General features: G+C 34.8%; 1 protein-coding gene across 1 annotated transcript in view; it reads left to right on the forward strand.

The window, feature by feature from the left end:
• Positions 1-24,615, forward strand: part of Papst2 (adenosine 3'-phospho 5'-phosphosulfate transporter 2) — a 127,438-nt gene extending 102,823 nt beyond the window's left edge. Inside the window, exons 6-8 of the mRNA XM_090409795.1 lie at positions 4,518-4,610; positions 16,140-16,321; positions 23,463-24,615. Of these exons, the coding sequence (XP_090265921.1) occupies positions 4,518-4,610; positions 16,140-16,321; positions 23,463-23,628 (441 nt within the window). The 3' untranslated portion in view covers positions 23,629-24,615. The remainder of the gene's footprint in view (positions 1-4,517; positions 4,611-16,139; positions 16,322-23,462) is intronic.
• The last annotated feature ends 421 nt before the right edge of the window (positions 24,616-25,036 follow it).

Consider the following 25,036-nt stretch of genomic DNA (forward strand, 5'->3'; position numbering starts at 1 on the left):
ACCACTTGGTATAACAGCAATTTTTGTGTTATTTTTTTTCTAGAAGACTTTTAGTATTCTCAGTTAAATGACTATGAAACATATCCCATACTAATAAACTGCATTTCTTCATTATACTGCCTGGTCGCGTGTTCCACACATTATTTATCCATAATTTCACACCATTTTCGTCCATCCATCCTTTTTCATGAAAATGTACAAAAACACCTGAAGGAAATTTTATCTTATGTTTAGTTTTGAAGATGATCATTGGTTTTAACTTGGTTCCATCAGGCCAAACATGACAACACAACTGTAAACCTTGTATTTTCATGACCTGTACTTTGAACTAGCACACTCTTACTACCTTTAGACTCCACTGTTTTATTACTTATCATATCAAAGCTCATAGGAGTTTCATCCATATTTCCAATATTTGACAATAGGAATTTATGTTCTTGTCTCAACTGAATAATAAATTTATGGAAACTGATAAGTTTGTGGTCAAGATCTGCTGGTAGTTTTTGAGCAATTTTAATTTTTTGTTATATTACCAGATTTTGTCTGTTCATAAAACAATTACACCATCCTGAAGTAGCTTGAAATTCTATACTTTCATCTGGATTCAATCTTGACCATTTTAGTACATATGCTCTAATCATATTTCTTGTACTATTCTGCCTTTGTTCGAATATTCATTCTGCAACATGATTTTCCAGTTGCGGCCATCAGGTGATCCCCATTCTCATCGCACATTTTTTCTTTGGCAATTTTTTTAAAATATCTTCTTTCTTCCTCCATTCTCTTACCATCTTCTTGGTTATGTCAAACTTTCTTGCAGCAGCACAGTTATTAGTTTCCTTTACCATTTCAATTATCTTTATTGTCCGCGCAGTTAGCCTAGTGGCTTTGCGCTTCGCAACCATATGCCTCGGGAAGGAGTGTCCTAGGTTCGATTCTCGTCAACGACGTGAGGAGCTCAAGGATCTTCCTCAGCCATAGCCAAGTTAGCCAGTCTTGGGCGTGGACAGCAGGGTTTTTCTGCCAGTTTATCTGGTGTTTTTCATCCTGCAAGCAGGCAAACTGGTCCGAGGACACACACGGACTACAGTCAGGAATATTGACCCAGCCATAGGTCTGATTCATCAGCCTATGCCAGTTCCAGAGCCCAGATAAAACTTGGGGGGACTAGATGGTACCGTGAATGCCCATATAAAGGGGGAACACTGTATCATCACACAGAATTTATTTATATAATTACCTTTATTTTAAATCGAGCTTCATACTTTCTTTGTTTTGTTGCTGGTTCCATGATTTTAAATTATAACAATTTTAATAATCCTAAAATTTAAAAAAAAATGCAATTAATAATTAATTAAAATCGGGGCTAATCACTTTTAATTAGGGTGATTTGCATAAATACTAAATCTATGCTATGCAAAAAAATAACTGATATGCATAGATATAAAAATAACGGATATAACAATAATACCTAATGTTGCATTAATACAAGAAAAAAGAAATTGGGGGGGGGGGGGGGGTCATATACAATGGATATAAACTTAAAACCAAAAAATTGCCTAAAATTTAGGGCTTGTCTTATACGCTGACATATACGGTATATCCTGCAGTAATAATTAGAATAGCATTTGGCTCACTTGATCCATCAAACCACCTTTAATCTATTTCTTATACTTCTTACACATCTCATTAGCATTATTGCTGCTAGAAATAAATTGTTCCAACTATAGTGTCTATTTATTTATGCAGCTTCAGTTGTACAGAAAAAATTGTCTGTAAATTGCATATTCAAATGGATAAGTATGCATACCAATGACAATTTCTTCATCAAATATTATTCACTCTTTGTGGATTGACTTGAAAAGTTAGTATCATTTGAAAATCTGTTAAAATGATTATTATTAAAAAAATAAATAAATGGCTTAAAATTGTTTCCATTTGAAAAACAAAAAAATTACTTATTTGCACTTTTATGAAATGAAGTGGAAATATATGTACAATGTGTGTGTGTGTATTCCCATGAATCAACACCTACAAAAATTGTAATTTTGTCTTCTATGATAAATCCCACCTACAAAAGGAGGAGGTAGATCTATAGCACATTAGTACTTTAACACGATGTTAGTACTTTAACATAACACTTTCCAAGTACTACTTCAGTCATTAAAGAGATTGGTTTTTTCATGCTGCACAGTAAAAATGAAAATCGTCATCTACTACTTAAAATCGTTTGCAATCATCATGTAAGATTGAAACCCACAGCTTATATATTGAAGAAGCTAACCACTCAGCCAACCAAGTTGGCAGCGCGCACACATATATATACATACATATTCTGCATGTAGCTTTCAGTATTGAAACCACATTATGATATAACTAAAGAATTTTTAATAAAAATAAGCAATTAAAACCCGACAAGTTTTGTAAGTCATAAGACTTACATCATCATCAGGGGTACTGGTACAGAAAAGTTTTACACAATGCAATAAAAATCGAGGCATAATTTTGCATCAAGTATGGCTATCTTAAAAAATTTAACTGCTACGAACCTAGGATATATAACATGCATAATACCACTGAACATGATAGCAACAACTGGCAATGTTCCAATAAGTATACAGTAACGAATTTACCATTTATTCTGTTATCAATTATACGTAACAGTTGTGAAGTTATTGAAACATCTGATATGTGTAATTAATTGTCAATAGGCTTTTGTTGTGTAAACCTTTTATGTATACCAGTACTCCTGATGATGTAAGTCCTATGACTTACAAAACTTGTCAGGTTTTAATTGCTTATTTTTATTAAACTCTTCAGTTACAGTTACATCATAATGTAACTGAACTGCCAAACCAACATTTGCATATACATAGATACATATTGTCTACCACTGTGTGTGCGTGCACGTGCATGCGTGTGTAGACATTGTACATACTTCGAATTTATAGCTAATGATATAATAAATGTGGTGCAATATTTGGGAGTTCAGGATTGTGCTCTTTTCTAAATGTCAGCCTTCCTATTATGGTATTTTTTAGTTCTTTTTATTTGAATTTTTGAAAACATTTTATATTAATATTCATAAATATTCAACATTTACAACTTTATCAGTTGTTACCTGTGATTATATTACTTTAGTTTTAATGAAAGTGAAGAAGCATTTGTTAGCCATTCAAAAATGTGAATTTGATAAATATACTTCGAACCATAGTTAACTCAGAAAATCTCTTAAATTAGATTATCTTCCTAAATGTTGTCACTTAGGAAGATAATCTAATGTAGCCATTAAATCCAACAATATACTAGTTAGTCAACATATGTTCAAGAAAAAGTTGCAAGATTCAAGTTGGAACCTTGATAGAATCTTGAAATTTAAAGGACAGAATCTTCCAGGAAGTATATATATTAATATTTGACTCTGAATGACTAAAATTTTTGAGCATCTTAAAGTACAGTGGAAAAGGATACTGTGTGCCAAGACGCATTCCAGTTTGCACCAGAAATAGTTGAGTATTAATGCTGGCCTGGTTGGTCGAGTGGTTAGCTTATCTGCTCTCCAGCCAAAAGACTGCAGGTTTGAATCCCGCCGTGGGCATGGATGTTTGCGATTGTCTGTGAAAGTGGTGGTGGATTGCAGTAGATGCTATTGGTGGATTTGAGTGGTGGAGACAGAGAGCTGTGGAGTAGACATCCTCCCTCAATGAGTCTTTGGACTCCCTGGAGGTGTTATGTAATAATAATAATAATTGATTGAAACATTCTGCCTCTAGTAGCCATAGTGAAAAAGTTTGTGCTCTACATTGTTGATGTAGATATTGTTATAGAATAATGAATTTACATTCATAGGTGTAAAATTGGAAGCATGCAAGTGAGACACTTCATGTTAAGATAAGCTTATGCAAGTCATGTCATGAGTAAGTCTGACTCGTATAAGATGTTAAAGAAAGGTCAGAGGCATTAGCGATGCATAAAGCAGCTGTCCAGTAAACCACAGGACATATGAAAATATTAAAAGAAATTTGGTTTGTTCAGATGGTTTTCTTAAAAGCACTATTAACTATCAACTGATAGCTTAAGAGTTTAGGTAAAGAAACAGTAAGGCTAATTATTGGACAGAATTGGAATATATCACAAAGATGTTACCTTAGATTTTGAACAATGAACAACAGTTTCTAGCACCAAAGAGGTATCACCTACCTTGTGATGACTTTGAGCTCTTTCTAAACCTGAACAATTTTGTGACAGATTCGAGGGCACTGAAGAAATACTCTTAAAGAATGGTAAACTAAACTTCTAAAACAATTGCAAGAGGAATTCAACAAAAAGATTTGAGCACATTTATCATTGTATTACTTGTGTTACTTTAGAATTTGAGGTAAAGGAGTTATTTTTTTAAGTAATTGCTTTTTTTTTTTTCAATTCTGTTGTACTTTTGTAAATATTTTAAGAAAGATTAAAATGAAAAAGCATGTTCATTTTATGTACAGTAAGATCATTTTTAAATATATTTGCAGATATTCTATTCATACTTAATAGGATTCTTCTACATTTTAATAGTGCTTATAGTTCTTGGGCAATTAATACCTGCTTTCACATTTTGTGCAAAAGTGAGTGATTTTATCGTATTCATAATTTAAATTTATAAAGCTTTAATTATTGATAGTTTTACTAGTCAAGATTAGAACTTTGAAAAAAAAATGCTGCTTATAGAGGAGTATTTATATATACTCTATAAATAGTTTATATATTTATATATACTGTATTATTATTATTTAGAAAATATCCAGTCTTGCTGCCTTAATGATATACACAGTACTTAGTATTCGAACAACACTCTCTTAATGTACCCCTAAACCTTCAGCTTTTCCCATCCCCCCCTTCCAGGAATAAAACACACTTCTTCAGTATGAAATGAAGTAATCAATAAACAGCTGCACTATATCATCTCCACTGGTTAGTCAATCCCCATTTTCATCTAACTTTGTCATTCTTTCACAATTATTTCTCCTTCAACTGGCCACATAACAAAATGTTAGATCTGAAATGGGCACCCTCACTTATAATGAAGTCACCCATCCAGAATCTAACAGAATATGCCCCACTAAGAGAGCATACTTGTCGTTTCAGCAATTAAGTTCATGTCATAGAAGAATTAATATCATGATCAATAAGATGAAAGAAATATTTTAGTATTAGTTTTGCCAGATCTAAATTAGAATTGTAAATGTAAAATAATCAAAGAGTATATGTAAAAATAATTACTAGCGATTTATAACTACACATGCAAGAATGTCAGTACACTGCCTAAGAAAACAAAGGTCACTCAAATGCCACCATAATATTGTAAGCGCCCGTGGGTGCTAGTTCGTGGAAAATATCTAGAGGCATGCGCTCCCGAAAATGGAAAGGCCCGTATGGCGGTGCGATGAGGTCACCCAGCCGGGGACGAATCGAAGGGCAGAATATGCAAAATCTAACTCGAAAAGAGGGTGCTGGAAAGGGAGAATATATGCAGCAACACAGGTCTGGATCACCCCCCCATTTGTTTGTTCTGGTTTTCTCTCCATGTGCTCCTCAGTGGTCAACGATGTCCAACTCCTACGTTCCCAGAGTTAACTACCGTAAGTCCCGGCAAGGCATCACTGCAGAGTACGGCAGATAAAATTGCGGGCCATCAGCAAAGAAAGTGCACCAATGTAGTTTTTGAAGAAGCGAGCGCCAGACTCGAAGAATACACATGATTTCCACGTGGCAGCAAACCTTGAACAACAACATTTTCCACTACGAAGGAAGGACTGAAGGAACCCCGAAAACCTGTGCAGTGTAGATAAGTACTTTACACATTCTTTGTCCCTTAAACATTAGGATGATTGTGAACGGAAGAAATTTTGTGTTTCAGAATGAAAATTGAACTTTGAAGATTAAGCAGATTATAGAACATTTTAAATCTCATTAAGCTGACTGTCCGAGAATCGTGAATTTGTTAAGAACCAATGTTTTAACCCATACGAAAAGGAAACAAGATGTGTTTGTGCCTAACGAGCACCTGATCAACTGTATATAGCATTTTAAACAATTGAAGGAAACATTCTATGTAATGAGAAATTTGTATATTTAAGGTATGAGAGAGTGAGTGAGATCTTAGATGATTTTAACTTAGTATTGCTTACATAATATCTACGTCTTGTATTACTTATGAGTTAATTCAACATGTTCCATTGTTTCATATGTGTGTGATCTGACCATGTAGACTGACTTTTACCACTCATAAAAATTACGAACCTGTTAATCTGTATATGCACATGGGGATACCCAAAGTAAGCTAAGAAGGAAGGGCTACGACTGCAAGATTAGAAACACCTACGGCCTCTGATTTAGTTGTAACCACATTAGTGGCATCTAATTTATGTATCCCTCCCTAGGTTAAGATATACTCTGTACCTAAGCTCAAGCTGGTGCAGTATATAAATTCATTTGAGATAAAAAGGGGATGCCTCACACAAGTTAGAGAGTAGGTAATCTAAGGGCCCTACATAGTATTTGATAGACAAAGTTTAGAAAAATTTTCAGGAAGAGAATTAGAGTGAAGAGCCATGAATGAACAACACACGTGGTATAAGAACAAAATAATAAAGGAGAACAAAAAAATGAAATATAACAATGGCACAGACGACAGGATGTATTTGCTCCGTGAAAGGGAAAGAATTTAATCAGATACAGTGAGTTGGTGTCAGTTGCATCCGAAGAACAAAAAAAAAAATCTTTTGGAAGGGAAATTTTAAATTTTGTAGTGTAAGCTGAAAAGGATAAGTATGTCTCTCCCAACTAGTACAGAGCTAAGTGATCCAGAATTTTTTAGAAGCATTAATCCCCAGCATATTTTTCCTCAGTTTTTGGGAGAAGAAACCGACAATATGAGGGCCTTTTTGAGTACATTGCAGAACTTAGAAGGATAGGGCGATGGAGTGACTTCCAGTTGCTTATACAGCTTCGCAGTAAGTTAACTGGAAGGGCAAAAAGCTTTTTCTACTCCTCGCCCCTCCTGAAAGAGACATTGGATTACCAGAGATTCAAAGGGATCCTTATTTCCCAATTTGCCAAGGCCAAGAACATAGCACCTAATCTCTGGAAACTCCAGAAGATGAACCAGAAGGAAAAGGAAGGCATCCCAGAATATTACAACAGGTTGCTCTCTTTTGCAAACACGCTGAGTGTACCTGATGATGAAAAACGCCATCTAGATTGGGCTGTTTTTCAACACTTCAGAATCGGTCTGAGACAGGGAGGCAGCCTTTGCAAAGGGAATAACAAATCTGAAAGAATGTTATGATGCTGTTATTGAAAGAAAACAACTGCTTGGGAACATCTGTCCCTCAGTTGCTATAAGCCACGTGAATGCTGTAAGAAATAATGGAGAGGATGATAGGAGCCCAAGTCTAACAAACGAAGGAATAGCAAAGAAGGAAAAATGTCAGAGGATGCAAGGGAGTACTGGAGAAAATGAAACTGAAACAGTCTGCAGTGTCACTGTCGATGCCTGTAAATTTGGTGAAGCCTGCTCCTTGGTCAGGCAAGAGGTCGAGAGATTACAACAGCCTCTTATGGTACTACTCGATTCTGTCGTCAGTCTGTTAACTCTACATCGTTCCAGTGACCAGAAGCCTCCTGAGTTACAAGAGAGTAAGATTACTAATCTCATTCATAAGGAAGTAGAGAAATTACAACAACTGCTGCTGGACAGAATGGAATCCCTAATGGAAAAACTAACGGAATTGTCGGCCAAATGTGGATCGAACTCTCCTTTGTCTTCGGCGGAGAGGTTAAAAGAGGCTACCGTCAAGAGATTCCCAGGTGTTATAGTTGTAACAGATTAGGACACTTGGCCTGAGACTGTTTTATAACACTGGAATCCTCAAGAACCAAGTACCAACCTCAAACTACGTCTCACGTTTGTGCCAGACCAATTGATAATGAGGATCAACAGGGCAAGGAACAGTTCTCTGGAAAAACAACTAATGCAAGGGTCTGCAGAAGGAATCTTAACGTACTGCTCGACACCGGCTCTCGAGTTATCCCTAATCTCTGAGAATTGTCTCAAGGAACTGGGGGCCTGTGTGAGTGAGAGAGCTAAAAGAATGAGAAATCCAGTCAGATTATTGGGATTATCTTCCCTCACAACTCATGCCACAAGATATGTTAGACTAAGGATTGAGCTACTTGGGTTAAATCTGCATGCATGGCATAACCTCCTAATTCTACCTGGGAACTCATTGTCTCGAGCGGGATTAATTCTAGGAGAGGATTTCCTTAGGCAGCATGGCTTCTCATGAGATTACCCAAGAGAGAGAGCATTCAGTTCTGAGGAAAAGGAAATAATACTGTAAGAAATCAGAAACAAGGAAATCAAAGAGAAGGCGAAGAATCCTCGTCCAACAGATCGGAAAGTAAGGAGGTTATAGAACTCGAGAAAAGGAAGGAAGGGCACATAGCTAACATCCAGCCGGAATCAAATATTGCCGAGGTCAGGGAAAGGAATGAAAAACCGGAAACTAGTAAAGATCAAGGAAAAGAAGCAAAGAAGAATGATCTAACTAGAGATGAGTGCGCTGGTCTGAATAAGCAGGATGTGAAGAATAAAACCAACCATGTGTATCAAGCAACGGTTGAAGGCCCAGACAAAATGGCAGGGTCATATCAAGGAGGGAAACTGAGGAAGAAAATTCATCGCAGCAGAGTACGCAGATAAAATTGCGGGCCATCGGCAAAGAAAGTGCACCAATGTAGTTCTTGAAGAAGTGGGCATCAGACTCGAAGAATGCACGTGATTGCCACGTGGCAGCACACCTTGAACAACAAAATTTTCCACTACAAAGGAAGGACTGAAGGAACCCCGAAAACCTGTGCAGTGTAGATAAGTACTTTACACGTTCTTTGCCCCTTAAACATTAGGATGATTGTGAACGGAAGGAATTTTGTGTTTCAGAATGAAAATTGAACTTTGAAGATTAAGCAGATTATAGAACATTTTAAATCTCATTAAGCTGACTGTCCGAGAATCGTGAATTTGTTAAGAACCAATGTTTTAACCCATACGAAAAGGAAACAAGATGTGTTTGTGCCTAACAAGCACCTGATCAACTGTATATAGCATTTTAACCAATTGAAGGAAACATTCTATGTAATGAGAAATTTGTATATTTAAGGTATGAGAGAGTGAGTGAGATCTTAGATGATTTTAACTTAGTATTGCTTACATAATATCTACGTCTTGTATTACTTATGAGTTAATTCAATATGTTCCATTGTTTCATATGTGTGTGATCTGACCATGTAGACTGACTTTTACCACTCATAAAAATTACGAACCTGTTAATCTGTATATGCACGCAGGGATACCCAAAGTAAGCTAAGAAGGAAGGGCTACAACTGCAAGAATAGAACACCTACGGCCTCTGATTTAGTTGTAACCACATTAGTGGCATCTAATTTATGTGGCCCTCCCTAGGTTAAGATATACTCTGTACCTAAGCTCAAGCTGGCGCAGTATATAAATTCGCCTGGGATAAAAAGGGATGCATCACACAAGTTAGAGAGTAGGTAATCTAAGGGCCCTACACAGTATTTGATAGACAAAGTTTAGAAAAATTTTCAGGAAGAGAATTAGAGCGAAGATCCACAAACGAACAACACACGTGATATAAGAACAAAATAACAAAGGAGAACAAAAAAAAATGAAATATAACAATGGCACAGATGACAGGATGCATTTGATCCGTGAAAAGGAAAGAATTTAATCACAGGCAAGGAATAAGAAAAGTCTTATTCACTATGTTTTTGTTGATAGTGATGTTTTCTCCCTGGTGCAGGACACGAGAGTGTACAAAGAATTTGAAATTGGAAGTGATCACCATTTATTCTTGAGCAGAATAAAATTGAATTTCACATTGAAAAGAAGAACATGTAAGAAAGTTTTAAAATGAATAAAAGTTGAGCAGCTCTCAGATGTGAACTGTAGACTAAATATACAAAGATTATTGAAGAAAAAATGAAAGAGTTTGAGAACAGGAACCAAACCTTGAAGAAAACCCTGATTGATTCAGCCAGAGGGGCATGTGGTGAGGTTGTCTGCAAGGATAGAAAAATCAGAACTCCTCTGTGGGCACAGGAAGTTCAAGAGGCAGTGAAGGAAAAGAAGAAAGCATATCAAAAGTTCCTGTCAAATAAGTCACCTTGTGCTCTTAGAGAATACACAGACAAATGTAAGAAAGCAAAACACTGTGTAAAACTAGCTAAACAAAAGTCATGGGAGGACTTTGCCAAGAACATAGAAAATAAATATCAAGAAGGTGGTAAGATATTCTGGAGTTTGTTGAAGAGGCTTAGAAATGGAAGAAAGAGTGCTGTAAAAGGAATTAGAGATGATAAAGGTGACATGAAAATGGGGGGGAAAGATATCCTTGAAGTATTGAGTAATTACTTCGAAAAATTACTGAATGAAACAAGCAGTGATAGCACAGTGGTAAAAAAACACTCAACAGGCATACATTCATGAATACATATCCATACTTGTAGAAAGTAGAAAAAGCCATCAACGGCGTGAAATGTGGAAAGGCAGCAGGAGTAGATGATATTCGACCAGAAATGCTGAAGTATGGTGGTATAAAAGTCTTACAGTGACTGCACTGCATAGTTCAGAAAGCCTGGACAGAGGGACGAATTCCAGATGATTGGAGTAGAGCTCTAATAGTACCCATATATAAAAAGGGAAATAAAACTGAATGTGAGAATTACATAGGTATTTCCCTACTGAGTGTTCCTGGCAAGATTTATGCAAGTATACTTGAGAAACAGTTGAGAAGAATTGTGGAAGAAAAGCTTAGTGAAGAACAAGCTGGATTCAGGCCAAATAGAGGCTGTCAGGATCAGATCTTCGCTTTACGACAAATTGTTGAGAAAGCATGGGAATATAACAAAGATCTGTATTTAAGTTTTGTTGATCTGGAAAAGGCATATGACTAGGCGCCAAGAGAGAAGCCATTCAATACGCTACAGTTATATGGTGTCAATGGGACATTATATCAAGCAATACTTAGTCTTTATTTGAGTTGTATGTCAGCAGTTAGAATTGAAGGAAGTGCAGGAAGATGGTTTAATGTTAAATCTGGTGTGAGACAAGGATGTAAATTCTCCCCCCTGTTATTCATTATCTATATGGATCATGTTATGAAGGAAAGTGGTATTAAACATTATCGGAATTGGAGATGTTAATGTCAGCTCTTTGCTTTATGCGGACGATGTTATACTTCTAAATAAATCCGCTACAAGTTTGCAAGATTCCCTGACTAAATTGAATAATTGTTGTAATAGATATGGTATGAAGGTCAGCATTATAAAGACAAAGTCAATGAAAATAGGTAAAATTGTTAAAAATGTCAACTGTGTTGTGAACGGGGAACCTGTGGAACAAGTAAATCATTTCAGCTACTTAGGCACGATTTTTAGTGAAGATGGTAAATTAAATATGGAAATAGACAACAGAATCAACAAAGCTGGTATGGTAGGAAGTCAATTGAATAAATTCATATGGAATAAGAGAGAAATTAGTCAGATCACTAAATTAGCTGTATACAAGGCAGTGTTCAAATCAGTTTTAACTTATCGATCTGAGAGCTGGGTCAGAAGTAAAACACTTGACCAAAGACTAGAGACTGCAGATATGAGTGTTCTGAGAAAGATTAGAGTCATGAACAGATGGCATCAATGGCAATATGATATTAAAAACGAGGATATTAGGAAAGAAACTGACGTTGTCAGCATCCAGGAATGCGTTAGCAGAGCTAATCTCAGGTGGTATGGTCACTTAAACAGAATGGGCGAGGAAATATTAGCAAAACAAGTGTTCTCTGCCAGGTTGGCAGGAAAACAACCCAGAGGAAGACAGAGATATAGGAGAATTGATACTGTACAAATTGCCTTAGATAATAGAAATATAAGATCTGATAATGTTGGAGTCTTGACAAATAACAGACTGATTTGGAGGAAAATTGTAGATAGGAAGTTAGTAATGATGTAAATGTTTCATATAGTACTATCATATCCTGTACAACCTTGAGGGTATATGTCAGGAATTTGATGATGATGATGATGATGATGAAGTTTAGAAAAATTTTCAGGAAGAGAATTTTGAGCGAAGGGCCACGAACGAACAACACCTGTGGTATAAGAACAAAATAAGAAAAGAGAACAAAAAAATGAAATATAACAAATATAAGTCCTTTAGGATTTTCCTTGAATTTCAGGGCTAATCCCTTCTTGTATTCCAGTTTTGTCTTCCTTATTATACTAGTCATGTTTCTGGCTTGAGTCTCGTATTCCTTATGCAACTACTCTCTACCTCTCTCCCTTTATACTTTTTCCAAACTTCATTTACACCAAAATGTGTTATATTTTCTTTTTGATTTGAATGCAACTTAGCACTGCTGCTAATAAATATTTCTTCATTAGCTCTCATGCATTGATGATCTCTCATTTCCAATTTTTCATTCCATGGACCTATCCCAAGCTGATTTCTAAGATTATTATCACCTGCCTTATAATTGCACATAATTTTTTTTTCCTCTGTATTCCTGGTCTATAGCATCATATCACTAAATATCCTGTACTGTCCACTTCTCCCTCACACCATACACTCTCAAAGCCATTAGGAGTATTTACTTCCAGATTCTCCACTCTTGAGAGGACACAACTCATAACTTCACCACCAGTCCATTTACTTTTCTTTTCTTGCTGAAATATTCAGTATACCTCCTCTACTTCTATTCATGTCAGGACATCCTCTTTTGTCAACCATGTTTCACCAACAATCTTTGGACATTATAAAAACACCGAGAGGAAAAAAATACATTCCTCAAAACTATCTGTAGTCTCCAATTTTTGATCAAGTATTTTATTTCTAACCAAGCTCTCAGATCCATTTTGACTAATTTCTCTCTTACTCCATATTTATTCAGTTGACTTCCTACTATACCAGCTTTGCTAATTCTGTTATATATTTTCATATTTAATTGCCATCTCCTTAAAAACTGTGTCTAAATAGTTGAAATGTTTTACTTGTTCTATACCTTCTCCATTCAGGGTGCCAATGATGTTTCTTCCCCTCCTATTTTCATTGTCTTTTTATTTGGTGGCATTTATTCAGTTTAGTCAGAGAATCCTGAAAACTTGAACTGGATTTATTTAGAAGTATAATATCCTCTGAATAAAGTAAATAACTGAGATTAACACCTCCAATTTTGGTATCTGGTTTAATATTACTTGCTTTCCTTCATAATCTGATCCATGTAGATGATGAATAACAGTGGAGATAACGTGCACCCTTGTTTCACACCTGGTTTAACATCAAATCATCTTCCTCTCCCCTCCTTTAATTTGAACTGCTGACTTACCACTCGGATCTAGATTATGGATTGCTCTATATAATGTCCCATTTACATCAATAGCTCTAGTGTTTTAAATAGCCATTTTTCTTGGCAAAAAGTCATATGTCTTTTCCAGATCTACAAAACTTAAATTATAGATCCTTGTTATATTCCCATGGTTTCTCAACTATTTGTTTAAAAGTGAAAATCTTCTCCTGAAAACCTGTATTTGGCCCGAACCCAGCTGGTTCTTCTCCAAGCTTCCCTTCCACCATTTTAGTTATCATTTTTTCAAATATATTTTCATAAATCTTACCAGAAATACTGATTAGGGAAGTTTCCTCTATAATTTTCTCATATTCAGTTTTATTTCCATTTTTATAATTGGTACTATGAGACATCGACTCCGGTTATCTGGAATTCAATCCTCTGATCAGGCCTTCTGAATTATATAGAGTAGTCACAGTGAACATTTATACTTCCATATTTGATGATTGAATATCATCTACTCCAGCTTCCTTTTCACATTTCAGGTTGTTGATAGCTCTTGTTCTACTTCAAGTATTTATGTATTCTGCTGAGTGTTTTCTACCACCATGCTGTCACTGCTTATTTTGTTTAGCAACCTTCCCAAGTAATTACTCCAGACATTTTTATCTTCAGTTTTCATGTCATCTTTATCATCTCTGATTCCTTTTACAGTACTCTTTCCTCTTACCACCTTCATTATATTTATTTTCTATGTTCTTACCAAAGTCTTTCCATGACTTTTTGTTTAGCTAGTTTTACAGTGCTTCACTTTCTTACATTTTTTTCTGTGTTATCTATGAGAACAAGTTGACTTATGAGAAACTTTCATTATGCGTTCTTATTTACCTTTACTGTCTCTTTAACTTCCTTAGTCCATCATGGAGTTAAAATTTTTCTATCTTTGCAGACAACCTCACCACATGTCTCTCTGAATTGAATCAGTGAATGTTCTCTCCAGGGTTTGTCACTGAATCTCCAAAGTTTGGTTCTTGTTTTTCACACTCTTATAAAAGTAAAAATCTATAAATGAACAGTCTGACTAATATTAACTTAATGCACCTGAAAGAAGAGTAGAAACATCAAAAATACAACAGATGCACAATAATTTAAATGAAAACATTAAGAAAAATAGTTAAACTAAATTTGATAAAATGAAAAGATTCATAAAGAATCTTGGTTACAACAATAAATGAATGGATAAAAAAGATGATCACAATGGAATAAACATATTAATAGAATAGATTCCAAAAAGAATAATTAAGAAACTAGAAACTAAATGCATAGACCATTTGGCAGATCAAAAAAAAAAAAAAAAAAAAGTGGATAGATTTTCTGCAATGATGTGTTGCAAATGCAACATGCTTAAAGTGAAAAGATTATTTTAGTTATAATTATCTTTATTGAGGAGTAAATTTCTGCCATTCTTTTCCTTAAAATTGACTGATTCCTGTTAATATTCCTTCATCTTGGAAAATTTTCTTTCAAATTGACTCCTGTCATTATCATGGTGTTCTTATTCAAATAATACCTAATTGATTCATTTCATTCCTTGGGATCAAGTACTGGAGAAACTTGTATAGTCACTCTTGACATTTCATTGACATGTGTGTTTCATCTTTTGCAAACCATGATGCTAGTTTTTCATCTTATTGTTTACTACATTTATTAGTGAATGGTTTCCTCATTACAGTTCACTGCCATTGCTGGAGCATCCCTGAGTCCTGTACCTTTGCTCTTCCTCCATTCATCTGGTGTACTTCATTATGCTGAATCTCAGACACACAGCTCCTAACACTAAATAAATTCCAAATTTGCCCAATTTTAGAATGCTGTTCTCATATGTGAGATGCTTCATCAAAACCTTCCTAAACATGCTATCCAGAAGAGTGTAGTTCATAATACGCTCTTCTGGACAGACCCGCTCTATGTTTTCTTATGTATTCTGTTTTTTGCTGCCTTGTGCCTTTTCTATAATTTTTTTTGGTTACTTTTCATTCATTTTCTCCTAAGATTGTAAAAACACAATACAACTCCTGTCCAACATCTATACACAAGTTCATCCTTTCTAACATTGTTTCCAAGTACTGTACTATAATCTCCAGCTGTTCAAAAAATGTGTCAGCATGTTCCTTCTTTCTTCTTTACCACTTGCCCAAAGCAGTCACTATAGTTCTTTCTTTCATTCTTTTCTCAAAGCCATTCAGCTTTCAGTAAGTATTAATTATTATTATGTTTATAATTTTTTCTTAGAAATTTAGTAGAACTTTGAAATTTCAAAGTCTGTTATAAAGTTTTAACATAATGCTATTGATATAAAAAAAATATTTCTTTTAATAACTACTGTTATTCATAACAGTACTATGTGACAGATATACTACACCTTTATGGTAATAGTTCTACAAGTTGGTTATTCAGATTGACATTGTGGCACAGCATATATTACTGAAAAAGTACTGCATGCAACAAAGCAGTTTGTAATACTTTGAACATGACATGTTTTGGAAGAAAGTGTCTAAGAGCAAGAACCTTACTTGTGTTTAATTTGAATAAAAAAAAAATAATAATTGTTTGTTGCTTTGTGCAGTTATTTAAATTTTCTTAAAAATATTTGGTGCAGTTATCATAGTAGCTAATGTTAAATTTAGTATAATTGCTTTTTCATGAATTATTTTGTGTATCATTTTCTAGCATCCATTGCAGACTTATGGATATGGAGCCCTGTTCTCAATCTCAGGATACTGTGGAATTCAAGTGATTTTAATCCTAATCAGAACATATGGAGTGTTTATAACTGTTACGGTAACGACATGCAGAAAAGCAGTCACTATAGCTCTTTCTTTCATTCTTTTCTCAAAGCCATTCAGCTTTCAGTAAGTATTAATTATTATTATGTTTATAATTTTTTCTTAGAAATTTAGAACTTTGAGATTTCAAAGTCTGTTATAAAGTTTTAACATAATGCTATTGGTTCTCACTTTTTTTGTATATCTGACCCACTTACAAAATGTTGAGAGGTATGCACATCAATGCTACATATAGGCAAGAAGGAAGGAGGAATCTATTAACATGTTTTTTTGATCAGCTGTTGATTGTCTGTAAGGGAAGGCACACTGAAGGAGGCTGTTCCTGAAATGAAAGAGGAGGCAAAGAACACGTGGAAAGGCTTATGTGTTAGCTGTACATTTAAATACTTCAAATATATCAGGGAGAAAGTCTGACTATTTGCTGGTATTATATCCAGCATCTTCAGAGCATAAAAACAGTTTGTCACAGTACACGAAACAACAATCTGGTATAACAATGAGGCTAGTTTAAACAATTACAATGGACAACACAAAGACTAAAGTCCTAATTAGGTGCCATCTATGTTGGAAAAAAATAAAGAAAAAAAAAAAAAGAGAGAGAAAGTAAATATTAATTAGGTCGTAAGATGACTGTCTCCCAAATTTTCGGTAAATTTTTACAGCCATACTTGTTGAGGTTTATGTTTCAAAACTTCTGATTCCACAAACAATCTCTCTGACATATAACGACTTCTGTGTAGCCCTTTTGTTTTTTTTTTTCAAAATGATCCTGTGTGCAGGGGTATCTAAGGCATGGTCTGCTAGACCAAACTTGCCATAACAACAGGCTGGATGGATTTTTTATGTTCACTGAGGCAGATGTCCACAGTTCTTCCTGTCTGTCCATAGTAAAGCTCGATCACATGAACAGGTCACTTCATAGACTCCTGGATGTGATAAAGAAGAGATTCTATCCTTGGGTGAATGGATGAGAATTGCCAATTTGACATAAGGTTTAAATACAGTGCATAGCTGTTTTATTAAGCACTATAGATATGTTTTCAGGTGTGCCCTGAATGTATGGGATGGCAGTTGTGTGGTAGACAGTAGGGGGGGGGGGATTTCCAGGGAGCATTTAGTATTTTTTCTATCCTATGGGGATTATAGCCATTGGCTAAGAAGGTGTGACGTAAGTGGGTTTAGCAGTGAGAGCATTGTCATTGGAACAAATAGCTCTAGCTCTGTGGGTTAGTGTTTTTAGAATACCATATTGTTGAAATGGGTGATGGTGTGACTGTTTGTGCAATATCTCCCTGTATGTGTGGGTTTTCTATAAACTGAAAAAAGATAAGAAACCATATGGAAGACGTGATTAGCGTATCCAGGAAGGGCAGACAGTCGTTAGCTTCCATTTCCATTATAAAGTGGGTTTTTGGGTGTTGGCTATTTAAATGTGCTAAGAATGTGGCCAAATAACAAACACATCATGAACACAGTGTAGCCATAGCACTAGTTTGAGAGTGGCTGTATTTGATAATAGCTAGCTTTTCCAAGTGTTCTATGTAGAAATTGGCTAAGGGAAAACCCTTTGTCCCATCTAATTGTTTGCATATTTTCCCTTTCCATGTAAAATAACCTGCATGTATTGTGAATTTAAATACTTCAAATATATCAGGGAGAAAGGTCTGACTAGTAAATCAAGAGTTTCAATTAACAGTACATTTGTGAATAGTGAAGTGATATCAAAACTCACCATTATGTCCGAACATTTTAAGGTATGGTTTTCTAAAATACTTCTTAGGTAGACAGAATTTTTAAGAAAGGGGGAAGAATTGATTGTGAGAGTGACTAGTAGTTTAGCTAAATGTTTAGCAAGTTTGTATGTGGGACTGTTTATACTATCCACAATAGGGCATAGAGGTGTACCTTGTTTGTAAATTTTAGGTGCTCCATATATTCTGGGTGTTTTAACATGGAAGAGCTTGAGTTTGTTAACTGTTTCTTTAGGCCAGGAAGTGACTCTTTTCAATAATTTGCACACTTTGTTCTTTTGCTAATTGGTGGGATCCCAATCTATAATTTGGTATGTCGACTGATCTTGTAGATGGTTGATCAAATGCTGAATTCCACAGATACTATTATTAAATTATATCTCCATAGTCTAGGGACTCATTATGGGAGATCACTCTACACAAAACCTATCATCTGCACACATCTACCACCCACTACATGGTATTTTTGTTAAATGTATGATTTCTCCGGCTGATATGTTTATTTTGTGGGAAGAAAAACTCAAAAGTTTCTGGAGTAAAACATTCTAAAATCTCATGACACTAGTTAATTCAGCATCAGTTGAAAATTTTCATATAAAGAATCAAAGGAACCATTTCCTATCATTCTTCCGAGCACACTATGGAGGTAAGGAATTGTGAGATACAAGAGGCCTGAGGAAACTCAAGTGAACATGTATAGCATGAATCACAGAACAAAAAAAGATCCAAAGGAAGACCATAATAAACATAGGCTAATGCAATTAGAAATGCTTTAGAAGACTGAAAAGTGAGAAATTATTAAATTAGATACTTTTTTTTATATCGCTTTCACACACAAGAGGCTGCACATTCTACAGCAAACCAATGCCATATTATGTGAATAGGGATTAAGAAAAAAGCAATATGTTGATATTTTTTTTTTGAAGAGTTGGAGGTTGTAGTCTTTGGGGAATACTTCATGGGAAAGGCTGTCACAAAACAGAGGTAGGTGGAATGAAAGATGAATGGGAGTAGCAGATTCAGTGAATCTGCAATTCAACTTCACACATCAGCAACTGCATAATCCCCACCTGGATGATGCATCCTTATAAAGTGATTGCTTAGTAACTCAATTATTACAGCTTCTATCACCTTTTTGCCATTGGCATTTATTAATTGTATCCACCCATAATCATTCTTCCTCTTGTTCATTATATAGCAAAAAAATTCTTTTGGATTTACTTTGATCTTCTTAGATAATTTTTGCTCATAATCTGATTTAGTCTTTCTTACCATACTGATTGCTCTTCTTTCATGCACTTTGTGCTGCTCATGAGAGTATGTTTCTTTACATTCCCTTCAGTGTTTTTGCAGCTCTTGTTTTCTATCATTACTCATCTACTTAAACCACTTGGTTTATCCTCCTGACTTTGGATATGCAGTCCGATACTGCTTCTCTCAAATAATCCACCACTTCCCATGCACCACTGACATTCTTCTTTTGCAGTCTCTTACACCACAGCAATGCTCCAAGCTATCTCCTGTTATAATTACCAGCTTTATAGTTCAACATAAACCCTCTCTTGACTGAGAGCTCCATGTTTAGCAGTCTTCCATATATATGCTGATACTGTTACCAGATTGCACTCTCAAACCCCTTGTCTCCCCCCTCCCTCAATGACATACTGTTTCAGGTAATTATCCTTGCACCAGATAGCCTCAAATAAATTTCTCTCAGACATAAAATCCTCCTTAACATCTATTTTTGTTGAAGTTCTGCTATCATCAGCAATACCACTCCTTCTGTCCTATTACTTCTATTCTCCCTGAAAATGCAATATCTCTTACATTCTGTTCTTGTAATTGTTTCATTTGCTGTCAACCAGGTGCCAGTAATTTTTAGCCAAGTCAAGCTTACCAAGTGACAAAAAATCTTCTCCTTTATTTCTAATACCATGCATCCATTTCAGTATCCCCTTGGATCTACAGTCACCCTTGTATAATGCCATTATCAGCCCATGTGGATTTGAAACCAAACTTGTATAACTGCGCATAACTGTGTAAACAAAAACAGGCTAAAATAGCCGTTAATTATATTAATATTGTATAACTACATTTGGCATTGCACAATCATTTCTGTATACACTCATTTATTCCAGGGCTAGCTGAATCCACACTTGACTGCACCCATTCCAGTACTTCTGCCCTGATTTTGCACTTCTGGCCCCTCACTGAACAACACTCTCTCCAAACATCTAACTCTAAAACCACTCTGATGGTCCTTTAGGCATATACAAGCCCATTATTCCATCAAATTCACTCCATACATCCATAAACTGCATTCCATTCCTCTTGCACAATCTTCTTGACTCTCTTGCTAATTGACTAATTAGCAATTGTGTCCCTTCTTCTCAATTCATTCCTGTCAAACTTGAGGCAACAGACTCACAATCTTTTTCTCATTCTCCTCTTTTGCTTCTATCAGCAACTCTTTCACATCTTCTCTCATTGCATATTTCTCACCTTTCACATCCTTCATGCCTGCCAAAACAGTTAGCTCTTTTCCTTCTGTAAACTAACATCCTTGATTTTCACACCCGAGAACACATACTTTAATGATTTTCATTAATTAGAACTCTTATCATCAAATCTCCATACAATACTTCTACTTACTCCCAGTTTTATGCTCTTTAATATTTTTCCTATTCACTTTTTCTTTCATCTTTCCTCCTGCTGTGCCACATTCCAATTGTTTCTCAAGCTCGCTTTTTTTTTTTCGTATTTTGTCCTGTAAAGCAGTGTTTCCCAAACTTCTGGATGTCAGGGCCGGCCCCCTTTGTAAAAATTAAAATATTTCACGCCCCCCCCCCCTCGAAAAAAAATCATAATAGAGACATATATTATTATAATATTTATTGTATTTATATTCAATGCAAAACATACACAGCGAATATTGCAAAAATCTAATGCACATATTACATTTTTTGCCTCTTACCGTTTGGTTCTGAAGACAATGCAGGCTGTTCTGGTAAAATATGAAATACTGTACTTTTTTTTTTTTTTTTTTGAGTCTGTTTCTGCTTCTCCTGATTGTTCGCAGGATTTTTTTTTTTTTTAATCAGTCACTTATCCATCTAAGGGTTAAATTTTTTAACGTAGAATAGATCAAATAATAGCACCACTTACCGATACTGGCACACCATAGACCTAACAACATGAAATTAGTGAATATTACCTGAATAAAGGACTCCCTGGACCAGGGAGTCCCTTATTCAGGTAATTTTCACTAATTCAGGTAATTTTTCTCTTTTGTGACTTTTCTTCCTTTATGATAATTAAGCCTAATGCGAAACAGACAGCATTGACAGGTTATTAAGAAGTGCATATGATTGGCGCGGTAACTGAAAGATAAAAGCATAGCTGACAATTGAGTTGAAATGCTAACTCTCTTCAACCGAATTCCATATGTGAAACTGCCATAATATTCATTATATATATATATTACTTAGTTTTAACATGTTTACAATTTTAGCACATTCGGTTGAATTTTATTGCTGCCTTGGGAAATCGAACTCACACACGTCTAATTAATAACAATAGTTTTTAGTTAGATACTGTGTTTGCCCATGCAACATATGGTTTTGTTTCAGTCTATATAGCATAGTTTCTGTATGAGGGGGACATGTGATTCATTAATTAGTGTGTTTTTATCCCTGTTGCCTCTAATTGCACTATTTCTTGAGAAATATATTACACAGACTGCTCATACCTTATTCACTGGCATAATAAAAGTACTTGTTTTAATTGCCTCTGCAGTATAGTGGCTGTTAGGGAGGGCATGTTGTTTACCACTGCAAGCGAGTTACCATCTCTCCACATGAACTTGTTTAAGCTTTTTTTCATGTGTGAAGTATATGGGAAACTTTTATTGGTAACAGAAAACTAGCGCGGATGACAGTGATAATATAAAACGAGTTTTGATATGTATATAAAGTCAATATCAACAGTCCCGATTACGAATGCGTGATGAAAGGGACAGGAAGATTTGGAGCTTCCCCGGAGAGCATTCGAAGTAAATACAATTAACCACTGCTTTGAAATGAAACATATGAATAAGCAATATTTACTAATATTCATTAAGCGCCGAAATACGCAGGAAGCAAAGTTTGTGAACCAACACCAATGTGTGAATTTTTCCATTAAAATATAAAAAATAACAAAAAAGAAATAATAAATAATAAAAGTTAAATACGTTTCTTTTAAAATAAAAAAAATCTACTTAGTCTTAAAACATTTTAAATTTGTTTTCATTATTTCACGGCCCCCTCAACAAAACCTATGGCCCCCAAGGGGGCTGTGGCCCACAGTTTGGGAAGCGCTGCTGTAAAGGACTGCATAAACATGGAATTCATGTTTATAATTTGTCATTTAATGCACAATGAATAAGTAAAGTAGATATGATGCAGTTATGCATGGAATATAGATTTTCATAATATTCCAAGGCCATTGTAAGATTTGTACTGATATTTCTTGGTCAACAAGCAACCTTATGTATATATTATATTGAACAAGAAATTATATTTTCATTCATGTTTTACCATGAAGATGCTTCAAGCCCAAATATAAAAGTTTGTGCCTAAAATATCTTTGCAATTAAGCTACATGCATGTAGAGAGCAGATGATTGCACATCAAACTACTGTTTATATCTTGTAATGCACAAAACTCCTTTTACAGAGCATTAAGTTTTATTTATTTTTTTTAACCCAGCTCTAGAGACCAAATGTGGAACTTTTTCAAGCTTCAAGATTCCAATAAGCAGGATGATGGTGTCACACTGTGTGATGCTATACATCATGGAGAGCATTTGCTTCCCAGACTAGTTTTGACCTTTGAGGTCTCAATAGTGAGAGTTATCTCAATGACAGAAGTCATGTTTCTCATATACAAATTAAGAAAATGGCTTATCACCATTATGTGTGTTATGAGATACATTATAAAAGATAATTCACATACTGCCTTGTTTTCTTGTGCTTGAGTAAAAAATGTGGATGAAAATGAAATTTTTTTTTTCAAGTATAATATATTTTCTAGCTTAATGAAAAAAAATTACCATAAGCATTCATCAGCCAATCATAACCTAGGGAGTCAGTCTCAGCAAATTGGTGTTACAATAAATATAATACTTATGTGATATGCTGATTGAACTTGTGTATTTGCATTGTCATATCTGTGTTTTATAAATAGCAAAAACAGAATTACAGGTCTTTATGACATGATAGTCTCTGTCTATCATAAGTCCTTGTTGCATATTGAATTACTAGACTATTTATCCAGTCTTATGGAAATAGTTTTAATTTTTAGTAAAGTTCATACTTGAAAATTAGGTTTTTGTTTAAGATGTATAATAGTATCTCTACATGTAGGAGTTTATTTTATAATATATGTTTTTTTTTTTTAATCTTTTATCAAATTTAGATACATATGGTCTGGCATCATTGTCTTTCTGGGCATTTACCTGAATGTACTTGGTAAACAGAAATCACTTAATTTTCCATTCTACTTCCTGAAGCAAAAATTAAGGCAGTGTTTAAAACTATTTGGACTCTTGAAACAATACCAAATGCCTCCTAGTCATGTGTAATTAAGTCACTCAAATCTGGATACTGTATGAAGTAACCAGTTATTTAATCACAACAGAAAATATTTGAGATATGTACATTGACTTCCTCTTTTCCCTGTGTCTGTAGGGCAGTACTGGAGTGATCAAAACAGTGATTATACAGATATTGTAGGTTTAACTGTAATTCAAATTTGTGATTTATTATGAAAGTTTATATTTTTGTATATTCTAAAAATACTATGGTCTAAAATTCTTATATAAATGCAATATAATCTTACTGATATGAAAGCAGTATCGAAGTATAATGATGTGTATGAATTTTCATATATATTATTTATAAAAGTATGCGTAATTTGTGACAATTTATTCACATTTTTTTTTTTTTTCCATATTTTAATATAATACCCATTCACTGAGCTCTTTTGGCAGAAAGATAAAGTGATGAGTAGAATCGAACTGCATTAAGTTTCATTGCGTGTCGATTTTTTTTAATCAAGTAGTCAAAACTTTGTTAAATACACTAGTTAGCACATGCTTCTCGGGCATTCCCTCAAGGATTGAATGTGGTATTTCATTCCTAAGTGAGCTGACATGTTTGAGGACTTCATTCTTCTTCAGAATGATACATTTCAAAATATCGTTCTTGTATAGAGATGAAATTTCAGTAAATTCCATTCAGTGTGGGAAGAATTGTTTTATTTCATCACAAGTCATTCTGCCAACAAAAATAGTGGAAATATAACAGTGGAGGAAAAAATAACAAATCTCAGACATAAGATTGAAAATCACTGCACATATGGCCAAATATATATTACATTTCTTATAATTGTGTACATATAGTTTTAATATTTCATTTCTGTGAGAACTCTCATGTCTGTAATATATATATATATATACACACATTTATGATATTTGTAAAGCTGTGTAAATCCAATGTATGTCAAAAATTAGAGCAAAGTTTATGAAATCAACCTGTTTTTGACTTATGTACTGTAAATGTATAATTTGGTATTGGCAAAGTTAGGTTAAAAAAGTTGAAATGATTTGACAAATTTTAATAAAATAATAATCTAATGCATTTTTTTACCTAGAATTCTTCTAGCTCTATTCTGTCAACCAACAATTAACTTAGTGGATACCAACGATTTTCATACTTGTGGATGGCAAGAACATGGCAGACAGCTGTTGCCATTTGTGGTCAATTTTCTGTCTTACAGTTAAAGGCCTAAATTTCCAGGAAGAGGGGGGGGGGGAGACTTACCTACACCAGAGAAAAACTAACTTGGGAAATATAATAATTTTAGTTTAATCCTTTATCCAAGTGTGAGCAAACAAAGTTTGCACCTGAAAGTATCTTCAGGACTGGGTTAAGGTGGTACAACACCAGGGCAACTCGTTGCAAAGGTGGAGCAAGCTACCAACACTCCTA

Source organism: Typopeltis vanoorti, chromosome 20 (genome assembly GCF_054136105.1).
Source record: "Typopeltis vanoorti isolate ZY-2024b chromosome 20, IOZ_Tvanoo_1.0, whole genome shotgun sequence".
In the NCBI taxonomy this organism is placed as follows: Eukaryota; Metazoa; Arthropoda; class Arachnida; order Uropygi; family Thelyphonidae; genus Typopeltis; species Typopeltis vanoorti.